This window comes from Lineus longissimus, chromosome 4, assembly GCF_910592395.1.
Source record: "Lineus longissimus chromosome 4, tnLinLong1.2, whole genome shotgun sequence".
Lineage (NCBI taxonomy): Eukaryota > Metazoa > Nemertea > Pilidiophora > Heteronemertea > Lineidae > Lineus > Lineus longissimus.
The window spans coordinates 8,769,489-8,797,362 of record NC_088311.1 but is presented as its reverse complement, the minus strand read 5'-3'; the positions used below and the strand labels follow the sequence as shown (position 1 = coordinate 8,797,362).

General features: G+C 40.8%; 2 protein-coding genes across 4 annotated transcripts; both read left to right on the top strand.

Annotated features, from left to right (window-relative positions):
* The first annotated feature begins 31 nt into the window (after positions 1-31).
* LOC135485912 (hippocampus abundant transcript 1 protein-like) lies at positions 32-22,212 on the top strand. 3 transcript variants are annotated; one of them, XR_010446654.1, is made up of 13 exons: positions 32-188; positions 7,070-7,165; positions 7,518-7,580; positions 9,399-9,526; positions 9,771-10,104; positions 10,470-10,583; positions 10,756-10,827; positions 11,246-11,358; positions 11,794-11,891; positions 12,197-12,366; positions 12,570-12,726; positions 13,443-16,141; positions 16,743-22,212. XR_010446654.1 is itself a non-coding variant. In XM_064768292.1 (13 exons), the coding sequence occupies exons 2-13, from the start codon at positions 3,556-3,558 to the stop codon at positions 13,493-13,495; spliced, it is 1,407 nt and encodes a 468-aa protein (XP_064624362.1). In that variant the 5' UTR covers positions 109-188; positions 3,491-3,555; the 3' UTR covers positions 13,496-22,212. The 3 variants fall into 3 exon arrangements, 2 of the variants coding, with proteins under 2 accessions (XP_064624360.1, XP_064624362.1); XM_064768292.1 differs by adding an exon at positions 3,491-3,564 and having other exon boundaries at positions 109-188; positions 13,443-22,212; XM_064768290.1 differs by having other exon boundaries at positions 13,443-22,212.
* A 2,470-nt stretch (positions 22,213-24,682) lies between these two features.
* Positions 24,683-27,068, top strand: LOC135486513 (ARL14 effector protein-like). Its single transcript, XM_064769348.1, has 3 exons — positions 24,683-24,840; positions 24,998-25,116; positions 26,118-27,068. Exons 1-3 carry the CDS (start codon positions 24,691-24,693, stop codon positions 26,359-26,361), a joined length of 513 nt encoding a protein of 170 aa, XP_064625418.1. The 5' UTR covers positions 24,683-24,690; the 3' UTR covers positions 26,362-27,068.
* Positions 27,069-27,874: the final 806 nt, after the last annotated feature.

Below are 27,874 nucleotides of genomic sequence, written 5' to 3'. Positions count from 1 at the left end.
AAAACTGACGTCATCACTCATGATTAAAAATGGCCGTCAGGTTTTTGAAGTAAGAAAATCGCAAGAAAATCATCAATAACTTTTGACTAATTACCGTCGAAAATGACGATATGATTGGCAAAAAGAGGAAGCGTGTTGTTGGCAATATTACGTGGTCTAGGAGGGGTGGATCTAAAGACGGGTCTTCTGTAAGTATGACGCCAAATTCGGACTGGTTTCTTGATTTTCCAGCTGCCGGTTTTTGATTTCGTCATCTTGAATGCACTGCAACCAGTGCATCCCGCGTACATCGTGCATTCTTGTCGTTGACATTGATATTGTCATTGAGGAGCAACAACCGTATTTGGTAGAACTTGGCGAACGTTGGTAAGAATAAAAGGGCTGGAAGACTGTTTGGGTGATCAGCCAATGGCTGGACATTCGTGCGGTGAAGACTAGGCAGCTGGCTACACTCGTGACTGACGTGAGTCACAAGGAAGGGAAGAAAGTCAAATGACGATACTGCCAGTGCCAGCCAGGTGCCACCAATGGATACCACCACCAGCCTATACCAGGCCAAGGGCCCAAACAAAATAAACAAATGTGCATAACCAAAACAGGTCAGAAGACTGAAGCAAACTTTGAACGATGCCAAAGGCGTCTATGACATGAGTATGATTATAATTTAGGCCTAATCGGTATGACCCTTTGATTGATCCAGGTGAAACGCATGCGCATGACTGGTCAACACTCAACGCCCAAACAAATTTCACTCATAACCAAACGGCAGACGTCACTTCTTAATACCCTGGCCGTGGTATCACCAGCAGTCTTCCATGCTGTAAAGATCACTGTTTGTCCCTCGACTCTGTGTCTTTTGTTGAGCCAGGGGCTTAACCGTCCTTGCTCCTCTCCACCCAGGAGCATGGGGACCTCACTGGCTGAGATGGCAAAAATGATGTCATTGTCCTGAGCTCGGAATCCATGGAAGACAAGCAACTTGGACTTTTGGTATTCCCGGGCATTTGAGCTTGAATCGGAATGTAGGCCAACAGCTGGGGTAAAAATATGTCATAGCCACATTGTGGCAAATATTGAAAACATCTTAACAAGTTTTATTGGTGACATAAATCATGCTGCAGTCAAATCAAAGACTTCATGTATGAATAAATGATTCAATTGCAATACCGTAGGCCGTACGGACTGGCCAAGTGGTGTGAATACATTTTACCTGACGCTGTTGAATCGATTCTCACCAATTTGGAAGTGCTGATGACCAAATAATAAAACATGTTCTCAGAAATCTCCCTCAGCAAATGTTGAAGCACATTTTATTTGCGGTTGCCTACCTTCCCACAAACTATTAAAACTTTTTGCAGAATAACTGGAGCGAAGCTGTAATTCATGTCTGTTGGCATGCTCCCCACAAGTCAAATTTGCCATGATTATTCATCACTTCTCATTGATGCACTTGAGAATGCATCTGTGAAACTGCCAAAACATAAATTTGACATAAATAAAGTCAAATAAAATAGCAGGTGTTGTTGTTTTGTTGCTGTGTTGACTGTGTTCTTGTTTTAAAATTCATGATTTAGTCGCAAGTCAGAAACCCTTTGGAGTTTAAGTCCACTCCTTGATCTCCACTGTTTTACAACAGGATTGGTATTGAAAGGCCACAAAAAGCTAATTTATCAGTTTCTCTGCAGTAATATCTTTTTGCTGGAATTAAACTTAATGTGACCCATTCGCCTTCGCATAACATAGAGTGAGCATTTCCTACATCTGATGATCACTGACAACTTACTGACACTGACAGTATTATTCATGCTATGGGTTAATTGGGTCTTTACAGATAATGATCTATGAGGATGGGTTGACCTGGTGATGATACTGATAGAGCACATAACATTCTGTCCATTACAAAACACAATGTCACCAATATATTCACAAGTCTTTTTTGCAGGCAGACATGATGTCTATCATTATCAAGGTAATCCATATGGATGTGGTGCCCGTAGAATAAAATTCATTAAATTTTTGAATGCCATGTCATGATGTAATCATGTGTTTGTTGAAAAGGAGGCCAAAACATTGGAGGGAAAGCCTAAGAAAAGGAGTTCCTGGCACAAGGAAAAGGATTGCCAACAAGTCTGTCCCTATTTCAATGCCAAATGATGTCAAATAGGTTTTGAGTGTCAGACCAGGTGGGGTGCTGAGTTTGAATAATAGTTGCACCGGCATTTCAAAACATTTAAAAAAACGTATCTGTTCTAATGACAATGACCTACTTTTCATGCCGTTATAGCCAACATGTAGGTCAGTGTCATAAAATGCTTTGTGGGTCATATCTCAAGAAACATCGTCCAATCACACAAGTTGACATTCTGCGAGAACCATGTTGACTTCGTCATGGCCACAGAGGTAAAAAATCTAAAACTTTTCCCTATGGTCCTTGTGACGTACATTTCAGGTGTACATACATAAACTAAAGGACAAGGTGAGCACATGGCCCCTTGCCATTTCATTTCAAATTCTGGTTCAGTGAACACCTGGCCTGTTCACTCGCTGTATCTGGGCAGTGTGTAGGCCTACATGTACGTGCCATTCGAAACTGAAAGCCTGGTGGGACTGCTTATGAGACATATTATGAATCGTTATTGTCATGAAGTTTCATTGCTGCGTAAATTATTGATTGGCTGATCTGTTTGATCAGGTGATAATAATGAATATTGCAGTTCTCTAAAAAATATTTTGTTAATTGTTGTGGAAAAAAAGCAGTAGACAAGTGATTGAATAACATTTTATAATTGTTGATAACTGTTATGTTTTTGTTAACGATGATGGGGCGGGGTTCCACTTCTAGACCAGACACCCGTGGTGCCTGCCATGATGATACAATTGTATAAAACGACAATAGAAAAAAAATGAGTAAAAACATGTTAAAACATTTGTATATTTTTACCAGATGTAGGTACTTCTGCACAAAGGGGTTTTCACAATATCTGCGATATCTCTTTGACGTATTATGACGTAATACATATTATGGCAAAATAATTCTACTAGGGTAAACTTACCCCATGCTGATTCATTTCTTCTGCTATTTCCACTCAAAATATTATAATATTCTTCCTTCAACTGCCTCTACAGGGTGGCCCAGAGTTATTTTCTCTCACACAATGGATACACAATAGAACTCTATTGTCGAAAGGGAAAACAAATTCTGGGCCACCCTGTAGACCCTTTTCTCAATGGACTTTTAGAGTGGCTTTGGATGGTGACTGTTCTTGGGGCTGGAAATAACTGCACTGAAATTTATTTAAAAATCTATAAAAAAACTGGAATGAGTTTACAATCCCTGTTCACGGCCCAAATGTCATCAGTTGACTAACAAAGCCCCATGGTTCAAGATGGATTTATAGCTGAATGCCATCAAACTACGTCATTTCCAATCGGGGATTGTAAATTTTCACCAAAAAACTTTTCATGTCTTTTCACTTTTCAATCATTTCAGATTTTCGCGGTAGCATTAAATGAGACGATTGCCCTATCTCTGACTGTCACTATTGTACTATAGTTATGTACTTGGTAGGCCAAATTTACGTTTACCTAATAATAATTGGCACCTTTCTGTTCCTGCTTGCTATTGTACATGTATGCCGTTCACCTTATGCCCAAGTCTCTCTTAGACATGATAGGCTTGTGTAGATTCATTCCTGCCCAAAAGTTTAAAAGCACTATAAAATTCAGAATAAAATTTGCAATTTATCTTATGAGGTAGAATGGGGTAATTGTAGCCCCAGTTTAATTGTAGCCCCTGCCTATGATATTGATTGATATCCTAATGCATCAAACAATGCAGGGGCTACAATTACCCCATTCTACCCTATGTTCCATGCTGTAAGAAATATTGTTCTTTTTATAATGCTAAAATTGGCATTGTGTGCAAATATGAAAATTATCAAAATTATTATCAAAACGAGTACAAATAGTTTTGGTGAGAATTGGAGATTTCAATTTATTTAAAATTTTCAAAAATGTATGTAAAACTTTTGGGCACAACGGCATTATAGGAAGATTGCAATCGATCTTCAAACAAATTAACATTTCAATATCTAACACTGTTTGGGTGGGCTACTATAACTACATCTCTGAATTATAACTCGCTCTAAGTAGACTAGAGGTCCATGCACTTGATTGGGAACAACATTTACATAACGTAGTGTTGGCCGTTGTCATGGCACCATGCATCTTTACATTACTGTAACGTGATGTGACACGACATCTTCGCAAACGTTGTTCCCAATCAAGTGCATGGGTCTATAGGATAGAAATAGTTATTGGTGGAATCTGTAAAGGTGGCTCTCAGTACAAGTTTATCCAGTTGCAAAATAATTGAAACTTCTTGATTTCTTAGGTGCGAGTCTCTTGCCAATGTCACCATTAAAAGGTGACAAAAGAGCACATCAGATCAGACTGGGTTTTGGTGTGGTGGTCTGTGTCAGTTGTACCATGTTCATTTTCAAAAGTAGTGACAACTTAACATTTGTGACCCGCTCTACCAAAACTAGGCGCTTGTCGCATCTGAACTTGACAGGTTGAAACGGACTTGTTGTTCATTTCCCTATTGTAGACCTTTCACAAAAGGTCTACAATAGGGAAATGAACAACAAGTCCGTTTCAACCTGTCAAGTTCAGATGCGACAAGCGCCTAGTTTTGGTAGAGCGAGTCACATTTTGTAAGGAACTTGGATGGATATCTTTGGCTCGTCTATCTTGTCAATACCTCCATTACAAGTTGGCAAAAATAAGAGGTGTCGGGTAAACAAAAGCTCTTAAAACTATTTCGCACTTCACTCTTCAGATCAGGCTCTTGACTCTGTCTCTGTTCTGTCGTCATGATTGTAGTCTGATCATTTTGGAAGTTCCATAGTTTGTCGGGAACTTGGGACGGTCTTTGTCTTGACCCCTACGGCCTTTCTTGATAGAGTGTACAAAAACTTTTTCATGTGTTAGCTCTTGATGTTTGAAACTCTTATTTGTGTTGTGTGAGCTGGTACAAAGTAAGAACAAGTATTCTGATAGTCCATGGTATGTACACATGTATGACTTGAAAACGTTTTTTGGTCATTTTGAGAATACTTTGACTTGTGCCGTTTGTGGCATGATTCTGTGAATATAGTGTTTAAAAAATAACAGCATGTTTTATTGCTTTCAATGTTACTGGTTCTTAATCTTGGCTGTTAGTTTTTGCTTTTTTGTTGCTGACAAACTTGCCTGGAAATATTTTGAGTTGAAGGCCTATTAGTTGATAGAAAAGTCCCGAATTCCTGGTCTCTGAACCAAAAAGGTTTCCTAGGGCCCCTGGAAGGGTCAGTTTTGAGTGTTAACATGTAAAATTTTGCCGGGCAGTGGTTGGCGCTGTCTGTAGGGGGCGTTAGGAATAGATCTATCATTGAAGGTATTTCTTAAGTTGTTTCCAACTTTAAAGCAATAGGTCTTTGAGAAATACTGCTGTGTTCTTTCCTGGTACTTTGCACAGGGTTTCCAAAGATTTTTTCCCCAGTGAGTGACTGGTGCTACATGCATCTTCTCTGTTTCTGTCCTTATGCACCAACCTACCATCAACAACTTGTTTCTAGTACATTCTGTGCTGCTGCTAGTACTACATCTGTACCAGTGATAGCAGGAACAGGTACACATTCTTCATCCCCTCCCCCACCCCTCGTCCATCTCAAATGCACAAAATGAATAGCTTGAAAAGACATGAAGTGTTAGTAAAGAAAATTGAAATGGTAAATACTTTTGAGAACACTGAAAGTAAATGTTGTCTAGATTTCAGTGTTCCCATCAGGCAGTTGTCAGGGGCTTGTAATTTTGGGACTAAAAAAAATGCTGTATAGTGTACTGTAAGATTTGTATGCCTCCACACAATCCATTTGTCGGCTCTATTAATTTTTGAAATGGCCCCTTTCTTCCCTACTTCATCGGATGTCTGACTCTGAGTGATCTTGTATTACTAAAATTAAGCACAAATACTACAAAAAGTTCATAAAAGCAAGGCACAGCTGCATATCTACTGTCATTACATTTGACCTCACCTCTGTTATTGTAAGCTCAAATGGAAAAAATATTGAAATTTTCCCAAGCTGTTCAACAGACTTTCTTGTTGTGGCGTGCACAATCGACAATTCTCGTTGTGGCATACACAATCGATAATGTTTTGTTTAAAGTACATGGAACTGCTGGGTATTCAAAAGCAGGAAGAATGTCTGTAAAATGAAAGTTATTCAATTTTCAAATTGAAAAACAGAAATGCTTTTGTCAATATCATAATTTCTATAACAATAAAACTTCTTTATATTTTGTTGGTGGGTCTTTTGTCACTCATTGACACTTTCACTGAGTATGCACATAAGGCTAGGCCTTTGGTGCCCTTTTATCTGTCCCCGATAGCCATGCACTTCAGAACTCGATGTTACATCACAATAGCTGCGCTTACACCACGAAATATTGGTGGACCAATTGCACGTACACCACCACATTGCTGCGACAAATTGGTTCGGCAATCCATTGCTGATACAAATTGCCGAGCGAATTTGTCCCACCAAGCTTGATGGTCCAGATTCGCCCGGCTTGTTAAAAGCTCGGCTTTGTCGTGGTGTACGCGCAAATGGATCGGCAATTAGCTAGTTAGATGGTTCGGCTCCAGGCGGCGTTTTCGAAATGGCGCTTTCTGCTTATTGTTTGCGCGCCATCTGTAGCCGGATTTTATAACTAGCTGCAGCGCTGGTGTACGCGCTTGGTGGATTTTCGATGGTGCGCATTGGTTCGCGAACCAAGATTGGTGGTCCATTTTCAGGTGGTGTTCGTGCGGCTAATGTCACACATTGTGGGAAAAACTTAATTTCTGACATGTCCGAACTTTTGGTCGAACTTCTTCCACGCCATCCTCCTAATATAATACAGCTAAGCAGTTCATGTACATGTGCATGAATGTCCTATGACATCATGATCGTTAAAAAAACTTGCAAGATTCTTATATTCTTGTCGGACTTAAAAATAATTTGCTTTCCATCTTTTCTACTTGCAGTCATCTGGTATCCGCCAGCCAAGTATCTACCATGCCTTGGTCGTCATTTTCTTGGAGTTCTTTGCGTGGGGACTCCTCACAACCCCCATGATCACAGTAAGTATTAAAGAAACCCTCCGGACCGGCCCCTCTGAGTAAATGGCTTGAATGATCAAATCGATCTGAATCCTGATCTCAAAATACATGTATACTGTTTGCAAGGGTATAAGCTGGTCAAGGGGCGTACCTATCATGCCAAAAAGTGAAAAAAAATACCAGTAGGTTCAAATGCCTCTCACTGGGTGAGACCTGTGCACGCAGTTTATACAATGCGCACACTAAAGATGTGACATAATGTTGAAAGGTTAACTCCTGCAATGTTCTAAAGAACCAACTACATCAAAAAATATCTTCAGCTTTTTGAGAAAAACCTACGAAATTTTAAATTGTCCTGCTTGTTTTCTTCCAGGTATTAGATGAGACATTTCCAAATCACACATTTCTTATGAATGGCCTCATTCAAGGAATTAAGGTTAGTATTGTGAACTCAGGATGTAGAGATTATCAATGTTGTCAGTCAATTACATAAGGCCTTTCTACACGAGGACAGTTGGAACCGGCTTCGAGCCAGCTCGAGGCGGGTCAGGATAATTTTTACCGTGTAGAACGAAATCAGAACCGTCTCCAAGTGACCTGACCCGAGGCTCGTTAGCACTGCAGTCTCGAGTCACTTGAGGCGGATTGGAGCCACTTCAGGACGCTTAATGTCTCGTGTAGAACCGATCTGACCTCGAGTCACTTTGCGCACGGTACTAAAATCGAGTAGTGCGGTATATAGCAGTTCATGAAAACACGCACCACCATGTGACGGGTTAGTGGTTTAAGTGGCCTGAACTGACCTGGGGCCGGCGATTTGATCCGTCTCCGTTTAGACAGCGCAAAGCCAGTTACAGGTTATCCGGCTTGAAGTGGCTCGAGGTGAGGAGGGCTAAAACCGTCCTCGTGTAAAAGCAATTATAGACAGACAAGCAAGCAAGCACATTATCATACAGCAAATTACCCGTGATATGGGTAGGTTGAAGTGGGCTCTGCCCTGTATTGCATGGGTAGCGGTTTCAGATAGAAATCTGAAGTGGCATGACAGGAAGGACACAGTCTGTAAAAAGGCAGCGCTCAACTTTAAACGGAAATGCATTAGCCACTGATGAAAAAAAGCAGGGAAATAATGGGAAATTGAGAAAAGTCAGGGTCGTGCACTCTGCTGGTGAAGCTCTTTGGCTGAATCACAGATGGGCTGATTGATTTTAAAATTCTAATGAAAATCGAAGGCAATATCAAAGTCACAGTTTCAATTTATCAAGTGTCCACAGACAATAAAATGAGTCGATGTATATCATGGTATGGGGCCTGTTGCTGAGACCTGCACATTTTCAAAGTCATGCCAGCTACCGAGTGCCTAAAAAAATACACGAGTGTGACCATGTACAGTTTGTTCAGGTCAGGTATTCAATTGTGTGAGTTACATGCTGTGGTGTACTAGGAAGTTCTACATTATTCCAGTCATTGTTAATCGTGTACACCTGTGTGTCAATAAACTTGTTTGTCCTCTTGTAGTTTGTGAATGTGATCAAAAAATAGTTTTTGCTGTGATTTAATGCATGGCTTGAAAATATTATACTCGCCCGTAACAACCCAAAAACATACCATACTGAGCATGGTCAGATACATATATCTCTGTTTACATGAATGTAAAAACCCTTTAAAGGGGGACTATAGGCAGTAGCAGAGGGGCTAATTTGGCCATCTTCAGGTGACTAATACAGTACTAAGGGCCCTGGGTCATGTCAGATTCAGCACTAAATATATTCCTCGTACAGGCATGAATCATTTCGACGTACTGTGAGATGTAATTAAGAGACCCCTATTGGCGACTTCTTCTAACTTTATCTTGCCTGCCTAGCTGCTGCCTATATTGACCCTTTAAACGAGATTTGACGCGACTAGGGCAGAGGACGTAGTCCCTCTAAAAATGTACTGGTGATTTGGGGGTTGATCTTGACATGTAAATAGCTGAGTCGCAGTTGCAATCCAGTAAGGCAGGCAGATCACCTTTCCCTTTGACAAGTTTGAATTTTTTCGGCAGTGGGGCAAAACAGGAAGGCAGTGCAGGAATTGCCGTTGCTTCCGCTTGTGTTGAGTCCTGTACACTGACCTGTGGAGTTATGAAAGGTTTAACCTCCCCCTTTTAGATGGTACCACCAGCAGTTGCTCCTGACGATCCCTAGCATCCAGTCATCCCACACACGTAACTGCTCAATGTGCGAAAGTCACTCGGTTGGTTTTTTTCCAGGGTATGCTGTCATTCCTGAGTGCACCCCTGATCGGTGCTTTGTCCGACGTGTTTGGACGCAAACCATTCTTGTTGCTCACAGTGACCTTCACCTGTGCTCCGATTCCTCTGATGAGAATCAGTCCATGGTAAGTGCTGGATCCTTATTCACCCGGTCTCAAAGTCTTAAGTTCTTGTTCATTTAACAAGTATTCACTGATGGCTACTACCATCCAAGTTAACAAGCTAGGACACATAATTTGCAGTAATCATGTTTCATGTGTTTGGTGTACTCAACGGTCTGAATTTTTTCCCCAAATACAAAATTCCCTCCCTAACCGCTGCATCTGAGCCATTACAAAGTTACTTACACTGTATTGCCTTTCATTTCAGGTGGTATTTTACCATGATCTCAATCACTGGGGTGTTTGCTGTTACATTCAGTGTTGTTTTCGCCTACGTAGCAGACGTGACAACCGAGGAGGATCGTAGCGCCGCCTACGGACTCGTTTCAGCAACGTTTGCTGCTAGTCTTGTCACTAGTCCCGCTATTGGTGCTTATCTAGGACGAATGTACAGCGAGAACTTTGTTATAGCGTTAGCCACTACAGTAGCAATGTTGGATATATTTTTCATTCTGGCGGCCGTGCCTGAGTCACTCCCCGAAAAGGTACGGCCGGCATCATGGGGATCGCAGATATCATGGGAAAAGGCAGATCCATTTGGGGTAAGTATTTCTTTTTCTAATCTGATATTATAATTTTTGTTGTGAGCAAAAATGAATGTTTTGACGCGAAAAAGAAGAAATATAAATAGTTTTTGTTTTGGCTAATAATTCCCATTAGATTCCCAGTAAGCATATAATGTGGATTCAACGTTGAATTCACCATGAATACAACACGTAGCTCAAAGTGTCCCTTGAACAACCTGCCTTGCCAGTTCTTCATAAAGTCTCTCCATCATCAGTCAAAGTTTATAACTATAGGCCCTTTGGTACAGGTAACTAATTTCTGATGACACTGAAAAAGTGTTATTGCCTCTATTTTTGTCCAGTCTTTTATATTCCTGATGTAATTCGTTGGCACGTTTCAGGCCCTGCGGAAGATCGGTCAAGATGAAATGATGATCATGTTGTGTGTTACCGTATTTTTATCGTACCTCCCAGAAGCTGGCGAATACTCGTGTTTCTTTGTATATTTAAAACTGGTGAGTAGAAAGTGATCATACATGATTTATCCAAATTAAAATGGCTGACAGAAGAGCACCTTCTCACAATAACTTAATGATGAGTTGAGACGCAAAAGCCACTATTGTCTAGAGAGGGTCTACTGTCCTTCATTCTCCCCAGGTGATCACTCATGTCTATCTTTGATTCCAGGTGATGGGTTTCTCAGAAGAGTCAGTAGCGTCTTTTATAGCTGTTGTAGGAGTGTTATCAGTTTTAGCGCAGGTAAGTACTATCACCAAGACAAACAAGCCTTACAATTTTGAATGCAACCACTTATTTAATCACCAGACACCACATTGTTCATGCTATTGCCACGTCTTGTGGTAACAGTATTGGCTCGTCTTCCAACAAAAATGTGACAATGATATGCTGATATTATGAGCGGTGAAATTTGGCTAGTATCAGTAGATCCAGATATTTTTGATGTCCTTCCTCTTTAGTTTGCGATGTTATGTTTCTTTCTCATTTCCTTTGACCAATTTTGTTCTAATTCTAACTCTGTGTACTAAATGATCTCTAAAACTATTAAACAAGCAATTATGAGTAAAAAATAGCAAGTTTCTCTCCCTTTTCTCTCTCTGCATGTCAAGGTTTTTGCAAGAATAAGGCAATTCATATCAGCTGTGTCCTTCTCTTTCAGACAGCAATATTAGCACTTTTAATGAAATACCTAGGCAGCAAGCACACCATCATGGTTGGTCTAGTCTTTGAGCTTGTCCAATTGGCGTGGTATGGATTTGGCTCTCAACCTTGGTAAGTGGCAGTAAACCCATAGCTTGGCACTCTACAGCTATACTACCGGTACCCCTGTGGCACAGGTTGACTGTGAAAGTTATTCTCAAGGTTCAAGAGCCACCAACTTTCCTGGCTTTGTGAATTCGGTCCTCCAAGATAACAACAGTTGCTGGATCTTCCCTTCCTTGGTTTCAGTAGCAAATTGAATATTCATCCAGAAAGCCTGCAAGTAGTTTTGATATAATTTCTGAAATGGGCCCAAGCTTTCTTTCACAGCACTTTGAATACTGATTCAGAAGAAAACAGACAAACTGTTTGTGTGTATCACTGTCACTTCTGTGGCCCTGATGGTTGAAGCAACTGGCCACTCCAGGCAGTCCTTCATCTCTACATGTTAACGGCTGACTTTTTGTGGATGAGTTTATTCAGACCTGTTTTGTGTGTGCTTTTCAGGATGATGTGGGCTGCTGGGTGTGTCGCCTCCATGTCCAGTATAACCTACCCTGCCATTAGTGCTTTTGTATCAAGCCACGCGAGTGAGGACCAACAAGGTAAAAAATCATCATGACCCACTTCTTGTTGTGTTTTGGGGGGGGAGGGTATTACGTCACGACCCCTTGTGTCATTTGTTAGTGTTAATTTACATTTCAAATTGGTGACTTTGATTTGAGATGCGACCGATCAAACTCAATTTTTGCAACTATTCAGATTTTATAACTAGAAGAAGCACCTGCCCAGGCACTAAAAAGATGATTTATTAGAAAACGTTCTGATGGATTGTTCTGCCATCGAAATCATCTTTGCATTACCCGGCACTGTGTTTAAAATCAAATTAATTTTCTTTGTCTACTTGCAGGAGTTGCCCAAGGCATGGTGACTGGTATCCGGGGATTGTGCAATGGACTAGGTCCAGCTCTGTATGGCTTCATCTTCTTCCTATTCCACGTTGACCTAAATCCGCATGGGGAAGGGAAAGATGATGAAAAAGAGAACCTCACATTGCCATTGTTACATAAGATACACGAGGTACGTTCACAGGAGCTAGTGAGGGAAAAAATTGTAAACTGTAAAAGGAAAAAAAGGAAAATCTCACTGAGAGCTCTCCAACTAATGGTAACATTGATATGTTTTGATGCTTGTAATTGTACCCGACAGTTTTGGGACAGTGTGCTGTTTACTTCTTACACATCTCATGAGAATATTACAGTGCCGTTTGCCGTTGTTTTCAGAAAATCATGCCAGGGCCGCCATTTGCATTTGGAGCAGTGCTCGTCTTACTGGCTTTACTAGTTGCAATCATGATTCCAAGCAATCCACACGTCAATCTCAAAGCACCGAGTAAACGTCTCGTTCAACCGAAAGTTGAGAAGTTCCCCAGGGAGACAGGTAGGAAACTGATTACAGTCTAGATATAGCCAACTGAGAACTTTGGCCGGTTGTTTAAAACAAGTTTAGTCTTAACAGTAACACTGGAGTTAATATTGACTTGGTGTTAAGTCTAATGAACCTAACTGAAGGAGAGAATGTCAAGTGAAGTAAACGACAGCATATGTGACAAACTTGTACCGAGCGCCCAGGCACTGAGCGTCAACTTGTATATTATGACTGGTAGCTCTTTCTCCAGCGATAACCAACAATGTCTGAGCTTGAGGAAGGGTGGATCCACCTGAAATCGCATTCATCTACATACCTTGTTGTTGTACTTCTTCATAAGTGTCACATTGTCGACGTCCTTTAAAAATTTGAAATTGGTGATTGAATTTGAAATTTTCCAATTGCATAAATACATACTGAATATAACTTTCAACACTGCCGATATGTAGACAGATATGCAAATACTATATACTCCTAGTTTCAGCTAAATTGCATCCATGATAACTGCCCTACAGCATTGTGTATAAGTGCATTTCTATTTTCCTGGACCACCAGGAATTATGAACAGTGAACCCCTTTAATGTAGAGGATGAATCCAGTGGCTGTTGGAAACTTCAATTTCTCTGTTGCAACTTTCATTCTCTGGCCTACTTTGATTTATAGCAGTGACAACATCCTACCCTGTTTCATGGCACCTGATGTAACCTTGCCTATATTTGGTTTTGCAGGTATAAGAATCCAAGAGGAGGAACCACTCATGACAGACACAGACACCGCTTAGCCATAACATGTCGACGTCATAGTCATACGACGTGTACAATCTATCAGAATGTGATTTGTGGAAATATAGCCTCAAGGAGGTGAAAATGTTGTGCTATTCGTGGAAAAATCAGGTCAAAAATAACTCACTGGCTTGATGACATTGACCAAGCATGAGCTCGTAAACCTGCGGCATTATTGCTCTAGTCCAGTGTTACATTTTGCTGATTTCACATTGCCAGTTTTGCAAGGAAAAAGAACTGATGTAACTGTTTGACTGGTAATTTGTCCTGATTGGGAAAAATCTCACAGGCCTGTGAATAAGGATTTGTAACCTTAGGTTTAAGTTGTTCAAAACAAAAAAGTTGTTCTTGATTGTCAAGCATCGAAATGTTTGTTCCATTCATCACTAAATATCTGAGCTATTATGGCAGAACAGTGAACTTTAAAAAGCCGTACTTCTTGTTGTGAAATTATTTCAAACTGCCAAACAATCTGCATTATATTGCAATGACATGTGTGTATAATTACATTACTGACTTCAATCAAAACTGATATTCAGATCCCAATCAAGCCTAAAGAGGTAAAAAAGAGAAATAATCTAGTGGTATCACTCCAACAGTGAAACTGAATTGCTGCAAAGACTTCCTGGCAGGTGTGGATCCAAGGGCGGGGGTGGGGGCGCATCAGTCCCAGACACAACCCCCCTTATTCATGAAAATCTTTGAATTTGACTTGATGAAACTTTGGAACACATCAGAAAGTTCAATGAGAAATGCGGGGCACCCCCCCTCTTTTTCTGGCTCCAGGCTCCACACCTGCCTGGTATGCTGTAGTAATTAATAGTATGAGCCGCTTTAGTGAGACTAATGAAGTTGGCCATGATTTCGACAACTACGAACCCCAACATTGAAGCTGGTGTGGGTCTCTTGTGTTCATTTAGATAAGGTTTGGATGTTTTGCATTGCCCTGAAGATATGTGCAGAAGACTGGTTCCATGTGGGTCCAAATGAAAGAAAGCATTACCGTAACCTGGAAATATTTTATGGCATGTTTTCTTTGCAGTTTGCTCCCTGACTGCAAATTCAGGCCTTTCAATCGTTTGTACACCTTTACTCCTTGTAAATCGTAAGCCTATTTTGGGGAAATTTTTTTTGTGCTACTCAGTCTAATTTGGGGACATTTTGTCTCGGCAAGCTGTTGAAGTTAATTGGAATTTCGGCAGCCAAAATTTGAAGCACATTTCTGAATATGCTTTCTCCTCCAGATAATGATAAATTAGGGGCCTTCAGGCATTAATATATACATTTTAGGAGCAGAATTCAATATTTGAGGTGCCGAAAATGAGAGGGTCAATTATGCCTAAAAAAACCTTGAAAAAATTGGAAATGGAATTTGTTTTGGGATTGTAGATGGTGTTACATTTTGCAATTGTATATTTTTTTCAGACCCAAAAAAGGCTAACTTAAAATGCCAGCAAAGTTTTTCCAGGGTACGGTATCAGACTGGTCAGGGATACAAAAGGTTAAGGGGAATTTTTTTAAAAATTTGGATCCCACAAATGTGGAATTGAGCAAGTGTTCATTCTTGGTGTTGGGGTTTAAGGGCACTGTTATATTTGTGATAACGCTGTGACGATATGTTACTTCTCAATTAAAAGAACGTTTAGGGTGCTTTTTTTTAAGAAATAAAAAATCTATTACTTAGAAAAAAATTTGAATTGATGGTGTTCTGGTACGGGTTACATTCTGGTAGTATCATACTTTGTGGATGTTTATATGTTTAATAATAGTTCGTTCATTTATGTCAAGTTGGTGGACACTTTGTGTGAACTTTTAATTCGGCTCTGTCCTGTCTCGTGACCGAACAGAGCGGTATTTCAAGTGAGACATTGACGTGTTTGAAAGCAGGAGGGTTGGGTGGCTGGTTTTATTTTGATAGATCGGTGTTGAGTATAGCCGGCATGTGAATGGTTTCACTCAGCCGAAATTTTGACCTTGTCCTGTTCATTACGCGTAAAATGTGAATCTATAAATGTTCAAATGAATACTTGGTGTCTTTGCTATGCTGGAAATCAGTTTTGCATTTTTTAGCTCAGCTGAAAAGCTGAGCTATTCATATGAGTAAATGGTAGAATGAGTGTCCGTCTGTCTGTCTGTCTGTCTGTCTGTCTGTCTGTCTGTCTGTCTGTCTGTCTGTCTGTCTGTCTGTCTGTCTGTCTGTCTGTCTGTCCGTTAAACAGGCACGTTTCAAAACTATGGCGGATAGGCGATAGATTTTCCCTCTGAGGCGTTGAGACCCTTCAGGACTCCTGAATAGACCAAATGTGGGTCCGGCAGGATGAGCGGTTTGGCCACTAGGTGGCACCGAGCGAAATTTTCCAAAAACTTTTCCAGCAGCTGATTTCTCAGTTGGGGATCATGAATCAAATCTAATTTTATAGAGCAAAGCTTTCTCTTTCATTATCAATAGGCGTAGTTCATGAATTTCTCACCAGGTGGTGTTACTGGCGCAATTTAGTGAGCACCCTCCAAGAAGAGCATTTTAAATTTCGCGCGAGTTATCCCACGTCCAATCACACGTGCAGCGAACGTCACGTCTCGAGTCTGCGCAGTTCAGACGTAAGGAGACCATGCTATGGAATAGATCGCGTTCTGTCAATTCAGAGGTAAGTTCTCATTAAATTCACAATTTCATAGGCGATAATATTTGGCTGCTTGTGTTATTGCATGTTGATGACATTAGGGAAGGCTTGGATTGTTTAATTGGATGTGATTAATTTGAAATAGTTCGTCGACGATCGTTGAAAAACGATCTGCGAAATGCAGCTTGGTTGGTCTGAGAAACGATGTCAAAGTCCGGCTTTAAATCATGGATTTCTCAACAAATAACTCTTGTCACATAGCAGAACTAATGTGAATAAACAAGACAATAATAAACATCGTTCTGATATCATCGGGTAAGGTTGCCAATGTACATAAACAGTGTAATTGAGGATCGACTCCAGCGATTTGAAATGTCAACAAACAATAAATGCGATAGCTGATACACACTGACACTTGCACACTGTACATAGCACAATGCTTCAAACGGGGCCGATTCATCACTCTTATCACAATGTATTCCCAATCATATCATCAATGAACTTCCTTGATCATTCGGCCCTAGCGCCTTATCAGTTGTTGTTGGCCTTGTATTTTGATATAAAACTTGGCTAGCTTACCTATTCTATCAAAATTAAAATGTTATCTCCTCATCATGTTTTGCAGGACAGGAATGATCTGCAGCTGCATTTGAACATATTTGGTGACCACATCTCAAAGATGACCAAGAGAGAGGATCGAGCTATGACTTTGCACATCCCATCGACTTCGGTGTTCACCAGTGCAATCATCAGAAGAGCCAGGCAATTCTAGTATTCAAGTATTTCATTCTGTAATACTTACCTCAAAATTTACTAAATAAAGAAAACCACATGTGGCAGTTGGTTAAAAAAATCAAGTCTATCTGTTTAAAGTTTTTACTTGCTATCATTATTATCAACATTTCAATGGTGGCATTCTGCTAAGGTTTGTTAAGAGTTTCACTTGACTTAAGCAGGGTGTACACTAGTAAAATATTAGCAACATTTTACCAACATTTTACCAACATTTTACCAACATTTTACCAACATTTTACCAACATTTTACCAACATTTTTACAACAATTTTGCAACAAGCCCTTCAAGGCCCTGTGTTCACTAGCAACAAATTAGCAACATTTTTACAACATGTTGGTAAATTGTTGCAAACTTTTTAGTGGGAACAAAGGGAAATAGGTATTTTGGAGGGAAAATGGATGATTCCAAGGAGAGAAGATGTGTTTTGAGTGCTTCTGCAGCAATTTTAGCTGTCATTGTTGAGAGACGGAAGAGGCGGCGAAATAACCAAAGAGAATATGGACCAGGCCCTGGATCAAAATGAGGGTGGATGATGGGGCATACCACTGCCTGTTAAGGCCGCGTATCCATAGGGTATGCCCTTGTGTAGTGTGGCGTTATGGCGTAACAGCCTTGTGACCTGGCACTATAGCTGCGCTTACACCACGATATATTGGTGGACCAATTGCACTTACACCACCACATTGCCGCGACAAATTGGTTCGGCAATCCATTGCCGATACAAATTGCCGAGCGAATTTGTCCCACCAAGCTTGATGGTCCAAATCGCCCGGCTTGTTAAAAGCTCGGCTTTGTCGTGGTGTACGCGCAAATGGATCGGCAATTAGCTAGTTAGATGGTTCGGCTCCAGGCGGCGCTTTCAAAATGGCGCTTTCTGCCAAGGCTTTCTGCGTTCTGCTTATTGTTTGCGCGCCATCTGTAGCCGGATTTTATAACTAGCTGCAGCGCTGGTGTAAGCGCTTGGTGGATTTTCGATGGTGCGGCATTGGTTCCCGAACCAAGATTGGTGGTCCATTTTCAGGTGGTGTAAGTGCGGCTTATGCCCTGCGTCTCCATTGGATATTCCTTTTTGGTCATGTAGGCCTTTGTAGTCCTCATTTCGCAGCAGTCAATCGCGTTTATCCGCACGCTGTCATTATTTCAGAAGACAATTTCTTATGAATATTGAAAATGAAAATACAAGTAACTTGTATTTTCACTTGCAACATCAAATTGACATGTACATGTATATAAAACCTGACTTTTAAGCAACAAATTACAGGTTCGTGCTTGTTATGATAATCATCAGTTTCGGGGTCCCAGAGTAGTTCCCGTTGATGAACCTCTTGAATTAATTTCGCCTCAGACATTGCTTCCGTGTTGTTCCCTCGCAAAAGAATGGACATGTTCAATCCCAATATGGGCCTATATTCCCAATCCACAGTGCATATATGCCCGCAATGTGACACGGCATAACCTATGGGAACGATCAATAACACCAACGAAGGTTCATTGTCCGTGTGGCGCGCCAGGCGGTAAAAAGGGAATGTTGTGCAGGGCACGGAACAGCCTATGGATACGCAGCCTAAAGGAGTTGCGGCTGACTGACAAGCCGTCATACAAAAACTTCTAGAAAAGGTTTCATAACCCTACGAAGCAAGACACTCACTTGAGAGTTGCTATACCTGCTTCTTGTTCAAGTCACATGAACTCCGGTAGATCACATGACGCAAATCCTATTTCTGATTGGCTGAAGAGTTTGCAACATTTTTACAACATGCAACAAAGAATTGCATTGCATTTAATTTGCAACAATTTTACAACATGTTGTAAGACGCGTTTTGCTCTGTACACACTACGCAACATTTTTGCAACATTTGTTGCAACTGGAAATGTAAAAATGTTGCTAATATTTTACTAGTGTACACAGGCCTTTAGGCAATAATGTTACCCTTTTAGTTAGGGAAACTGGTGCCTTCTGCATTAGGTGGACCCCACTTACTCATCTGTCAGACCGGCCTCACACGTCGGCAGTAGAGTTTAAGGTCCAGTCTGCGAGATTTACCCATTTCTACCCAGCCAAAAGCGGGTGATTGGGCTAGTCTCTCCATGTGATTCAATTCGCATGGATTCTTGTGTCCCGGTGCTGAAAGGATCCCTCCACAAGGGCAGACTACATCCGGTGGCACTGAAGTATGGAAGAAAGACAGAAGACGACCAATTTGCGAAAAGGATCATCATCATCATCATCATGGTAACAGCTGAGGATGAATCATGTTGCTGTGTGTAGAATTGATGGTCCAATATAGGTTAGGTTATCTGTTTGCGCACACATTGCAAGGGTGGAGCTTGCTTGAAGTAGATTGCGCCAGTCTACCGCAATTCACTGTTACACATCCAGAAGCTATTATCCTTAGGCTTTGAGTCCTTAGTTTAGTAGAGTTTGACGAGTAATGTAATATATACGAACAACGCAGCAACAACTCAGCTGAGCGCCAGGCCCTTGGGCCTCTTGTTATTCCTGCCCGACAAGGCCCTATGTATGTGGAAGACCGATGGGTATATGTGTATTGTAAGTGTTTGAGAGTGTATTCGAGGCAGATTGTTCTGCAGATACGGCAGACATGTTGTTTGGAGAATACAGATAGCTTAACACTGACTTGACATTGTTGATGCAAATACAGCAGTAGTATAGACCTAATGAGCCTGGTAATGATCACCACAATAAAAGATCATGAGAACTTGATGTGGTGTTATATTTATAAGCTTGAAGCTAGATTACGTGAAGGAAATTCTGTTCCATTTCTCGGAGAAAATAGTATGTTTCTCGTAGTTAGTCGGCTGCTGATAGAGAATATCATCTAGAACTATTGTGATAGTAGCATTATCGTTTTATAATCGACTCTGCAGACCAGAATTGCATACAGGTTTTGTACCTCTAGGTTATGTTTGATATTTTCTGATATACGTGTATTGTACGATAATTGGTATACACTCGTGAAATCTACATGTATGTGCAGACTCTAGAATTTGTTATAGCTGCCTGCTGATAGACACATCTTTATCACACAGTATCAGGTGGAATTTGAGTTCAGCAGTGCTCAAAATATTGCTTCAGATCATTAAGAAACCAAAAAAAGAAAAAGCAATGGTTGATCAACATGTGGTACATGTATTAAAGGGAAATGGGTTGCTGTGGAAACTTATCAATAGGTTGCTTGGGGATATTTGATATTCCAAGTGCCATCAGTTTTCGTATTACTGAAAAAACCTCTATAAGGACATGCTTGGTGTCAAGCATTTGTGGACACCCTCCCTATAGGGGATAGTGATTTGATCCGAAATGGTTTGTTTCTATGCAACTTGACCTCTGTAATCAGGACTAGGACACCCTTAGAACAGACAAATGCTGGACCCGCCCTCTGTAGTGTAAGGGACAGTGATTGTAGTTGAAAGTGGGTTGACCTCTGTAATTTCTAGGACATTACCGAAAACAGACCGACATTTAGGATGCATCTCAACAATTCCGAATGCAGAAGAGGAAGAAGAAGAAAAGACTCTGTAATCTGGTCAGGTTGCATAGAAACAACCAATTTTATATCAAAGTCGGTGTCCCTTATAGAGAGGGTTTCCTGCTAATATAGGTGGCTGCTAAGGGACGTTTCACTGTATTCAGTAAACAGGAAAGTTAACGTTCTCTTTGACTGCAATTCTCATAGTCAGTGGTCTATAATTTCTGAAGAAACTACCCCTTTACATTCACTAGAATACACTAGAATGCACGAGAATAACAGGCAAGTCTAAAGAGCATCAACTTGTATGCACAGTGTTGTATAAACGCTGGTTGGAGCTTCACCTTGATGTCCACTATTGTACTAAATGGTAAATATATTTCTTACTGATGTCATTTGTAATAAGGTGATATTTAGAAGTCAATATTTATGTATAAAATTGTAAGTGAAAGTGGTCATGTACATGTTTGATTTTTTGAACACTAATTTTCATATTTTGTATTGTTTTAATTTTGCTTTTGCAGATTTGTGCCAGGTTCTTCCATTGATGTTCATGCTTAAATTTTGTTCTGGCCATTGGTGGATTTTATAACCAGTTTTTCATGTAAAGTGTTCATTCATTGTGATGTTGCTGTTAGAATCTGCCTTAAATTCAAGATGGTTTCCAAGGTTTTTGATTCATAATCTTTTAGCAAGATTTTGAGAAAGAGAGTTTTATTTTCAAATCGATATGCCGTATATGCAGATATGTTTGCAAATGAAATTCTGAAAGGTCACGCCGTCATTCCAGATTGCACAAGATGATTTTCTACAGCCTGACAGCATTCGACCAGCGGTCCCAAGCTTTCAGGCCAGAGAAAATTATCTCCGAACAGTTTACTCAGATCAGCCACTCGTGCAGTTTCCATTTTAAGGAAGTGTTTCACAGTGGCATCAGTGAATGAATTGTTTTGCAGACATATTTGGGTATACTGTGTTTATGTGTGTACATGTGAATTCCAATTGGAAATGAACACTTTAAGTTGTCTAGCTTTGGCATAAGCCTGGTCTGCAAAGCCATATATGACAGTGATAAAACAAAAAAAAAGAAGAAGAATATTGGGGTGATAAAAAACAAAAGACATATGTGTAATGTTGATACGAAGTAACTGTATGCAGTTCTCAAGACACGTCAAAACGATTTTCATTGTTCCATTTTTTTGGTCCATATTTAGCTGATATTTTTGTGCTAAATTACTGAGACAAAGAACAGTCCAAACTTTTTTGCATAAAATTTAATTTCTCTTCTCATTTTGGCTTTGTTTTGCCCTCGAAAGGAGTCTGAAATGATAAAATGGAAATCAGCATTCTGGGTTATTAAATTGCCAATCTGCATTGAAAATAAGGAGTTTTACGGTCATGTATAAAATGGTTTTAAAGGTTTTAGTTGGCATGTTTGAATATTGTTTCCAGTATAAAATTGGATCACATTATTGAATTTATGGATTAAAGGTTAAACATTCTTCAGGGTCCAGGTTAAGTGGGAAGGGTGGTACATAACGATATTTTGCAAATTTGGATATTTGCTTGAGATGGCCTAGAAGTGACACGGGACTCCGCCTCCTTAACCCTTAAATGCCCATCCATACCAAAAAATATTTTACAGCATGGCAGATTCCATGGGGGCGGCCTTTTTGGAAATCAAGTGATCTTGAGAGAGGATGGTTATGTTCCTTGATTTTAGTGCAGATAGCAGCAGTGGTGTCTCAGATAGGCCTATGTCACTGTGGGCATTAGGTGGATAAATGAAGTGGGGTTGATTGATTTGGTATTCCATGCATGGGGGGGGGGGGGGGCATTTAAGGGTTAAATATGATACGATGGCAACACACTGTGACCTTTTTTTTGGGCCTTATATTTTCGTAAAGCAAGGGGGGCCAAAATGAAACATCAATGGCACGATAATTGCTGATCTGATAACTTATTCAGACGTAAACAGGGTTGGCTCTGTGAATTTTTTCCTCCTAGCTGCTTTTTAGCCAAGTGGCTGTCACTTTTAGCCATATTGAGTCAGCTCTAGCCATTACCGATCGTTTGTCCATCTTGGGGCCGACCCAGCCCACAGTAACATGTGCGAGAATGGCAGCCCGCCAGTACTGAGACTAGCAAATCAACGAACGATTCGAGGAACCCGTGACCGGAGACTCCATGGCAACGAAGCGAGCGGGAAACCAGCCGATAATGCGTGAGGCGACCAGCAGCGCCACCAAAATCACTGTGGCGGCAACGGGTAGAACTACAATGCAGACTATAGCAACCACGTGTGATAGCGCCCGCAAATATGATAAAGTTTGACTGACTAACGATCGTTCCTTGGTGCATTTGGTGTGGAAGTGGATCTTTTTGATAGACTTTGATCAATTTTCGCACAACACTGTTACTCTCTCGCCAAATCATGGCAACTCAAATTGAATTCGCAAAATTTTTAGCCAGACATTGTTTTACATTCGCCACTCCTGTGCAGCATTCGCAAGTGGCGAAAATGCGAACGGGCGCGCCAACCCTGGTAAATCTGAAGATGGAAGTTGGCTTGACCGTGGAAGTGCATCCCTTAGTGCATCCCACAAGGGATGATCCTGTTGGTGTTTTAATTTCGGTTCTTAGGGGGTGAAATTACTGCAATCCTTCTGGGGAAAATGCAAAAGAATTTCAGTTTGGATAGAAATCAATGACAGTTGGTCGTTTTTTAATATACTCTATTCCCTTTTCTAAGAGACCATGTGATTCCGACAATGTCGGGTGCTTCATTGTTAATACCAAGACAGTAGACCTATATCCAGTCCCAAAGAAGTCAATGGCCTTAGAAATGACATGCCGCATGAGAATAAAAATGAAACGCCCAACATTGACCTAGTCGGGTGGTCTCTTAGAAAAGGGAATAGAGTATTAAACTATGTTGGTACATGTCCTAAATTTAGAAGTGCCATTTAAGCTCCTTGGTTTATCGTCAAACTGAGTGTACAGCATTTGATGCGTCCATCTGCCTGACCCACTTCTGTCAGCAGCCAAAATGCACTTCAGATTCTGGCGAGACATGTCAACAGGAACCCATGTCAGAGTTGTTGTAATGAATAAGTTTCAAAATTGTTAAATAAATGATCAATTTTTTATGTAAATTCATGTTACGTTCTTGTTCGATGCTGATCTGGTGCTGAGAGCACTTCAGGATCACCTCAAAATTGATCAGTGACTGTTAAAAGAAACATTAAAGTACCACCGGAGAAGTCTGTTGCATAACCCATCACACCGGTTCATCAATTTCAATCTGCCTGTTCTGGGCCATTGCCAACTCGCTGGAACACCCTCTGTCCCAGGAATTATATTGGGGCAAAAGGCACTCCTTTGGATCCTTTCACCTGGCATTTCATCTGCCACAACTTCTCGGCGAGTCTATCGTCACCATAGACGGTTTTAGTCAATTTTTAATTAGTGAGTGTGGTCATCAATTCAAGGACCCAGTGTGAAATTGGCTTAGGCGACAGTGGCGCTGTCTCGCGGCAGAAAATGGAACTGAAATCTTCGTCCAAAAACGTTCAACTTTCTACCGCTAGATAGCAGCACTGTCGCCTAAGCCACTTCCCTATGAAATTGAGCATGTCCTCGGACTTTCTTTTTATGCCTTTTGCATGAATATATTTTTTGGTATTGCCAATGAAATAAGACACAGGGTGGGGCCTATTAGCTGTATTTGCATGTATTAGTCTTGCAAATAACCTCGACAGATCTACCATTTTTATAAATTTTCTTCATGTGTTGGAATTTTGATGACAGTTGTGATGATGGACTGGAACCCAGGCCTACCTCCAAGGCAAGACCACCAAGCAATTGCGGTAAGACTTCCTAACAGTGGAACATTATTAGAGGGGACCGAGGGCTTCCAAAGGACGATGTCACAACCTGCTCTTGATACATCACACCGGCACTTTTCATTTTTTGATCCTGGGTCCTTGCCGCCTGTTTGGCTCAGACTGTGTGAATATTTTTTTGTAGGAATCTTCATCGTTTGGGAGAGTATTTAACTTTTATGATCATATTAACCCCATCTGGGCTGGTGTTCTGCTATACGATCTGTCAAGAAATGCTGTCAAGAAAGGCGAAAAAAACTCGAACAGGAAACAGCCTCGTCTGTTATGGCACTTGTGGACTGTCTATTTTATTATAACCAAGCCCTTTTTCGTCAAGGGTCAGCCACGGGAAGAACAGAAATCGTTCACCAAGGTTTATCAAAGAATTAAAAAAACATAAAAAATGGAAGGAGACGAATCAAGTCGACACTCTAATTTCTCTAATAGAACCAGAGATTCAAATCAAAAGTCTGGAATGAGTAATAGAGATGAAAATAGTAGAGAAGAAGAAAATTCTGGAGATGAAATTGACCTAGAAACTGGACGACAAAGGGTAAGAAACAGCTGTAAAGATTTTGTAGATTTTCTATGGAGTGCAGTTTCAGTCAAATTTTAGAAGACCTCTACAAAATGAAGCCTGTGTGGGGGCAAACAATACCGAGGAACATGTCTACCTACTAAAAACATCCATACCTGATTCTTTTTTGCAGACTAGGAAAGAGTTAAGAATGCTTAACTTCAGAAATCCTGGAAAATTCATGGATAATTTTGATCCTGAAAGAAGTAGTAGAGAAATGAGAAAAATGAACCGGAGAATTTATAAAGAAAAGTAAGTACAGTGAAACCTCCCTTAGTGGACACCTCTCTAATATGTAAAGAGCAATCTCTAGTGAACTCACACAACTGTCCTTCTGACATATATAGCCAGTACATTGGGGGATGAGTCCCCCAAACCCCCTCCCCCGTTCTCTGAAAAAAACAAAAACTTGCATAAATGAGTAGAAATACTCACACACAAGTTTTATTCATGAACTAAAGTAAACTAAAGTAATAGCAAATCGAGAAGAAGAGGACGTTTACTTCGTCTGCAATGAAATGTCACAACTGTCTCCGCCGACGTTGTTGTCCTGTTTGTTCTAGCAGACGATTTTTAGATACACTTCAAGACAGTGGCGCCGGTGTGAATAAATCTACTTGCGTGATTGGTCAATGGCTCATGACGTAATGAAATAATTGCGTCAACAACGGGAATCATGGTAACTGTGGTTGCGGTGCGTCGTGAAAGCAGGATCGGCAAGCGCGGCCCGTATGGAATGCAACAAACTGTACCGGAACCGGAACTGTCATGGGTCTGCACAATTTTTTTCAGATTCGATGGACATGATGGATATATGAATTTTGTTTACACTTTATATACATACGTAACCATTACACTCACTACGTTGTGTGAGTTATTAAGGACAACCTCTCTACTAAGGACACTAGTTTTGGTCCCAAACTGGTTCATTCCCATTCAATTTGACCTCTCTAGTCAGGACACCTCCCTCTCTAATATAGACCATACTTTTCAGTCCCGAGGGTGTCCTAAATAGAGAGGTTCCACTGTAGGTAGTTCTAAGACACGTAAGGTTTTGTTTTGTTTTTTCATGATAAGATAGCCCCTCCGCTCCTGCCTATAGTCCACTTTAAACAGAGAGGTTCTACTGAGTGCAGGTGGCCTAAAATAGATGATTTTTTCCCCTGATTGGTACACTGAGGATACTGTATTAAACGTAAACCTAAACATGTAATTGCAAATAACAATAAAGTTTTTAATGTTTTTCCTTTCAGCCTGAGGAAGAATCAGATGTATGATGAATATGGACGACTCTTAGATGATCTCCGCGATCTCTGCGACTGCCTTCTTGAAGAATGTGACGGGTGCCATTTTCCATGTACCAAGTGCAAATCTACGAAATGTGGAATAGACTGTCGGATAAACCGCCGTTACGTTTATGATCAAGTAGAAATCGAGGGCAGTAGAACTGTTATCAACTTTTCAGACACACTTGAACAAATGGTTTATTTCAAGTGAAAGCTTCATATTTGGGACCCATCACACCAAAGTAGTTGGGAAGTAAGTCACCAGGGCTGAAATTGAACAAGCACTGACAATATAAAATAATGTCAGTTTTGACCCCCTTTAGATTATGTCATAATAAACCTCATAAACACCATCTATTCTAAGTATTCTACAAGTCAATTTGGCAAAACTGTAATTCGAAATACATTTTAAAGCATATTTTGTTAAGTCCTCTCAAAAGAAAATGGTTAATTTATTGTCATAGAACCCTTTATTTTTGTTGGTAAAATGTTGTTGTTTTCTCCGAACAAATTTATATATATATCACGCACCACAAAAGATATGGGGATGGACATGGTATTAAAATGGAGAGCTCACGATCAAAGCTATATGGACATCTGGTTAACTCAATATGCAGCCCCATTGCCCAATGTGACTTGAGACCCATTTTGATGTGATGGGTCACGTAATATGTGAAAGTCCTATCATTCTGCTGGCCAGTGGTTTATATTCGCAATTGGGATAGGGAGTGAACTGTGGTTGTCGTGATGTGAAAATATTTGTCATTGTAAATGCAACTTCCAAACTGGTGCAATAACTGCATGTTCCTATATCAAATTCTTCCATGACCGGAAATGTTTTGCCAGTTGTGAAAGAGGTCACACTGATCAAGACTGGTTGTTTTGCCTTCTGCCTATCATAAAGCCTCGTGCGTATAAAAGTACCAATGCTGACTTCTTACTTTACACTTTCTGATATGGTTAATGAAACACTGGAGGCGCCTTACTGCTTCGGGTTGACAGTATGGTGAAGGAGACAAAACTGTCATCGCTAGTCGCAATTGGGCCTGTCCGCTCCACGACCATGTTGCCAATATGCTGAGAGAGATGAGACAATCGCAACCAGACCAAATCGGGCCTGGCTGCACCTCCACCTTGTTGCCAACATGATAAAATAATGGAGACAGTCCCCAAGGAGACCCCTGGCTGCACCTAGACCGTGTTTCCAACAGGGTCATGAGAGAGACAGGACTGTCTCAATCACCCAAACCTGCTTCTCTGCTCCTCTGTTTTTCTGACATGGTAAGAGAGATGTGACTGTCACAAGTGGACCGGGCATGGTCTGGCTGCTCCATCATAATATTGATATAAGAAAAAAGAGATGAGACAGTCCCAACCAAAAGTTCAGCCTGGCATCTTAACCAATGGAACATGATGAGAGAGATGTTGGTCACAATCGGACCAGCCAGACCAAATGGTCACAACCAGACCAAATCGGACCACATGGTGAAAAAGACCAGAAATTAACAAACGGACAGAACTTGCCCTGGCTGCTCCACCACCGTATCGACAACATGGTGAGGCAGACGAGACTGTCACAATCGCCAAAACTGCGGGCCTCGCCTCTTCACCATTTTGTCAGTATGCTGAGAGAGCTTGGACAGTCGCAACCACATATGAACAGACCTGGCTGCTCCACCATGCTGAGAGTATGGTGAACAGGAGACGAGACAGCCGCTGCAAGA

Coding starts and splice junctions, on each gene's coding strand:
- LOC135485912 (XM_064768290.1), top strand. CDS start 111: ATGATTGGCAAAAAGAGGAAGCGTGTTGTTGGCAATATTACGTGGTCT. Junction 10,584..10,755: donor TCTTTGTATATTTAAAACTG/GTGAGTAGAAAG, acceptor CTTTGATTCCAG/GTGATGGGTTTCTCAGAAGA. Junction 12,367..12,569: donor TGTTACATAAGATACACGAG/GTACGTTCACAG, acceptor CGTTGTTTTCAG/AAAATCATGCCAGGGCCGCC.
- LOC135486513 (XM_064769348.1), top strand. CDS start 24,691: ATGGAAGGAGACGAATCAAGTCGACACTCTAATTTCTCTAATAGAACC. Junction 24,841..24,997: donor TAGAAACTGGACGACAAAGG/GTAAGAAACAGC, acceptor TCTTTTTTGCAG/ACTAGGAAAGAGTTAAGAAT. Junction 25,117..26,117: donor CGGAGAATTTATAAAGAAAA/GTAAGTACAGTG, acceptor TTTTCCTTTCAG/CCTGAGGAAGAATCAGATGT.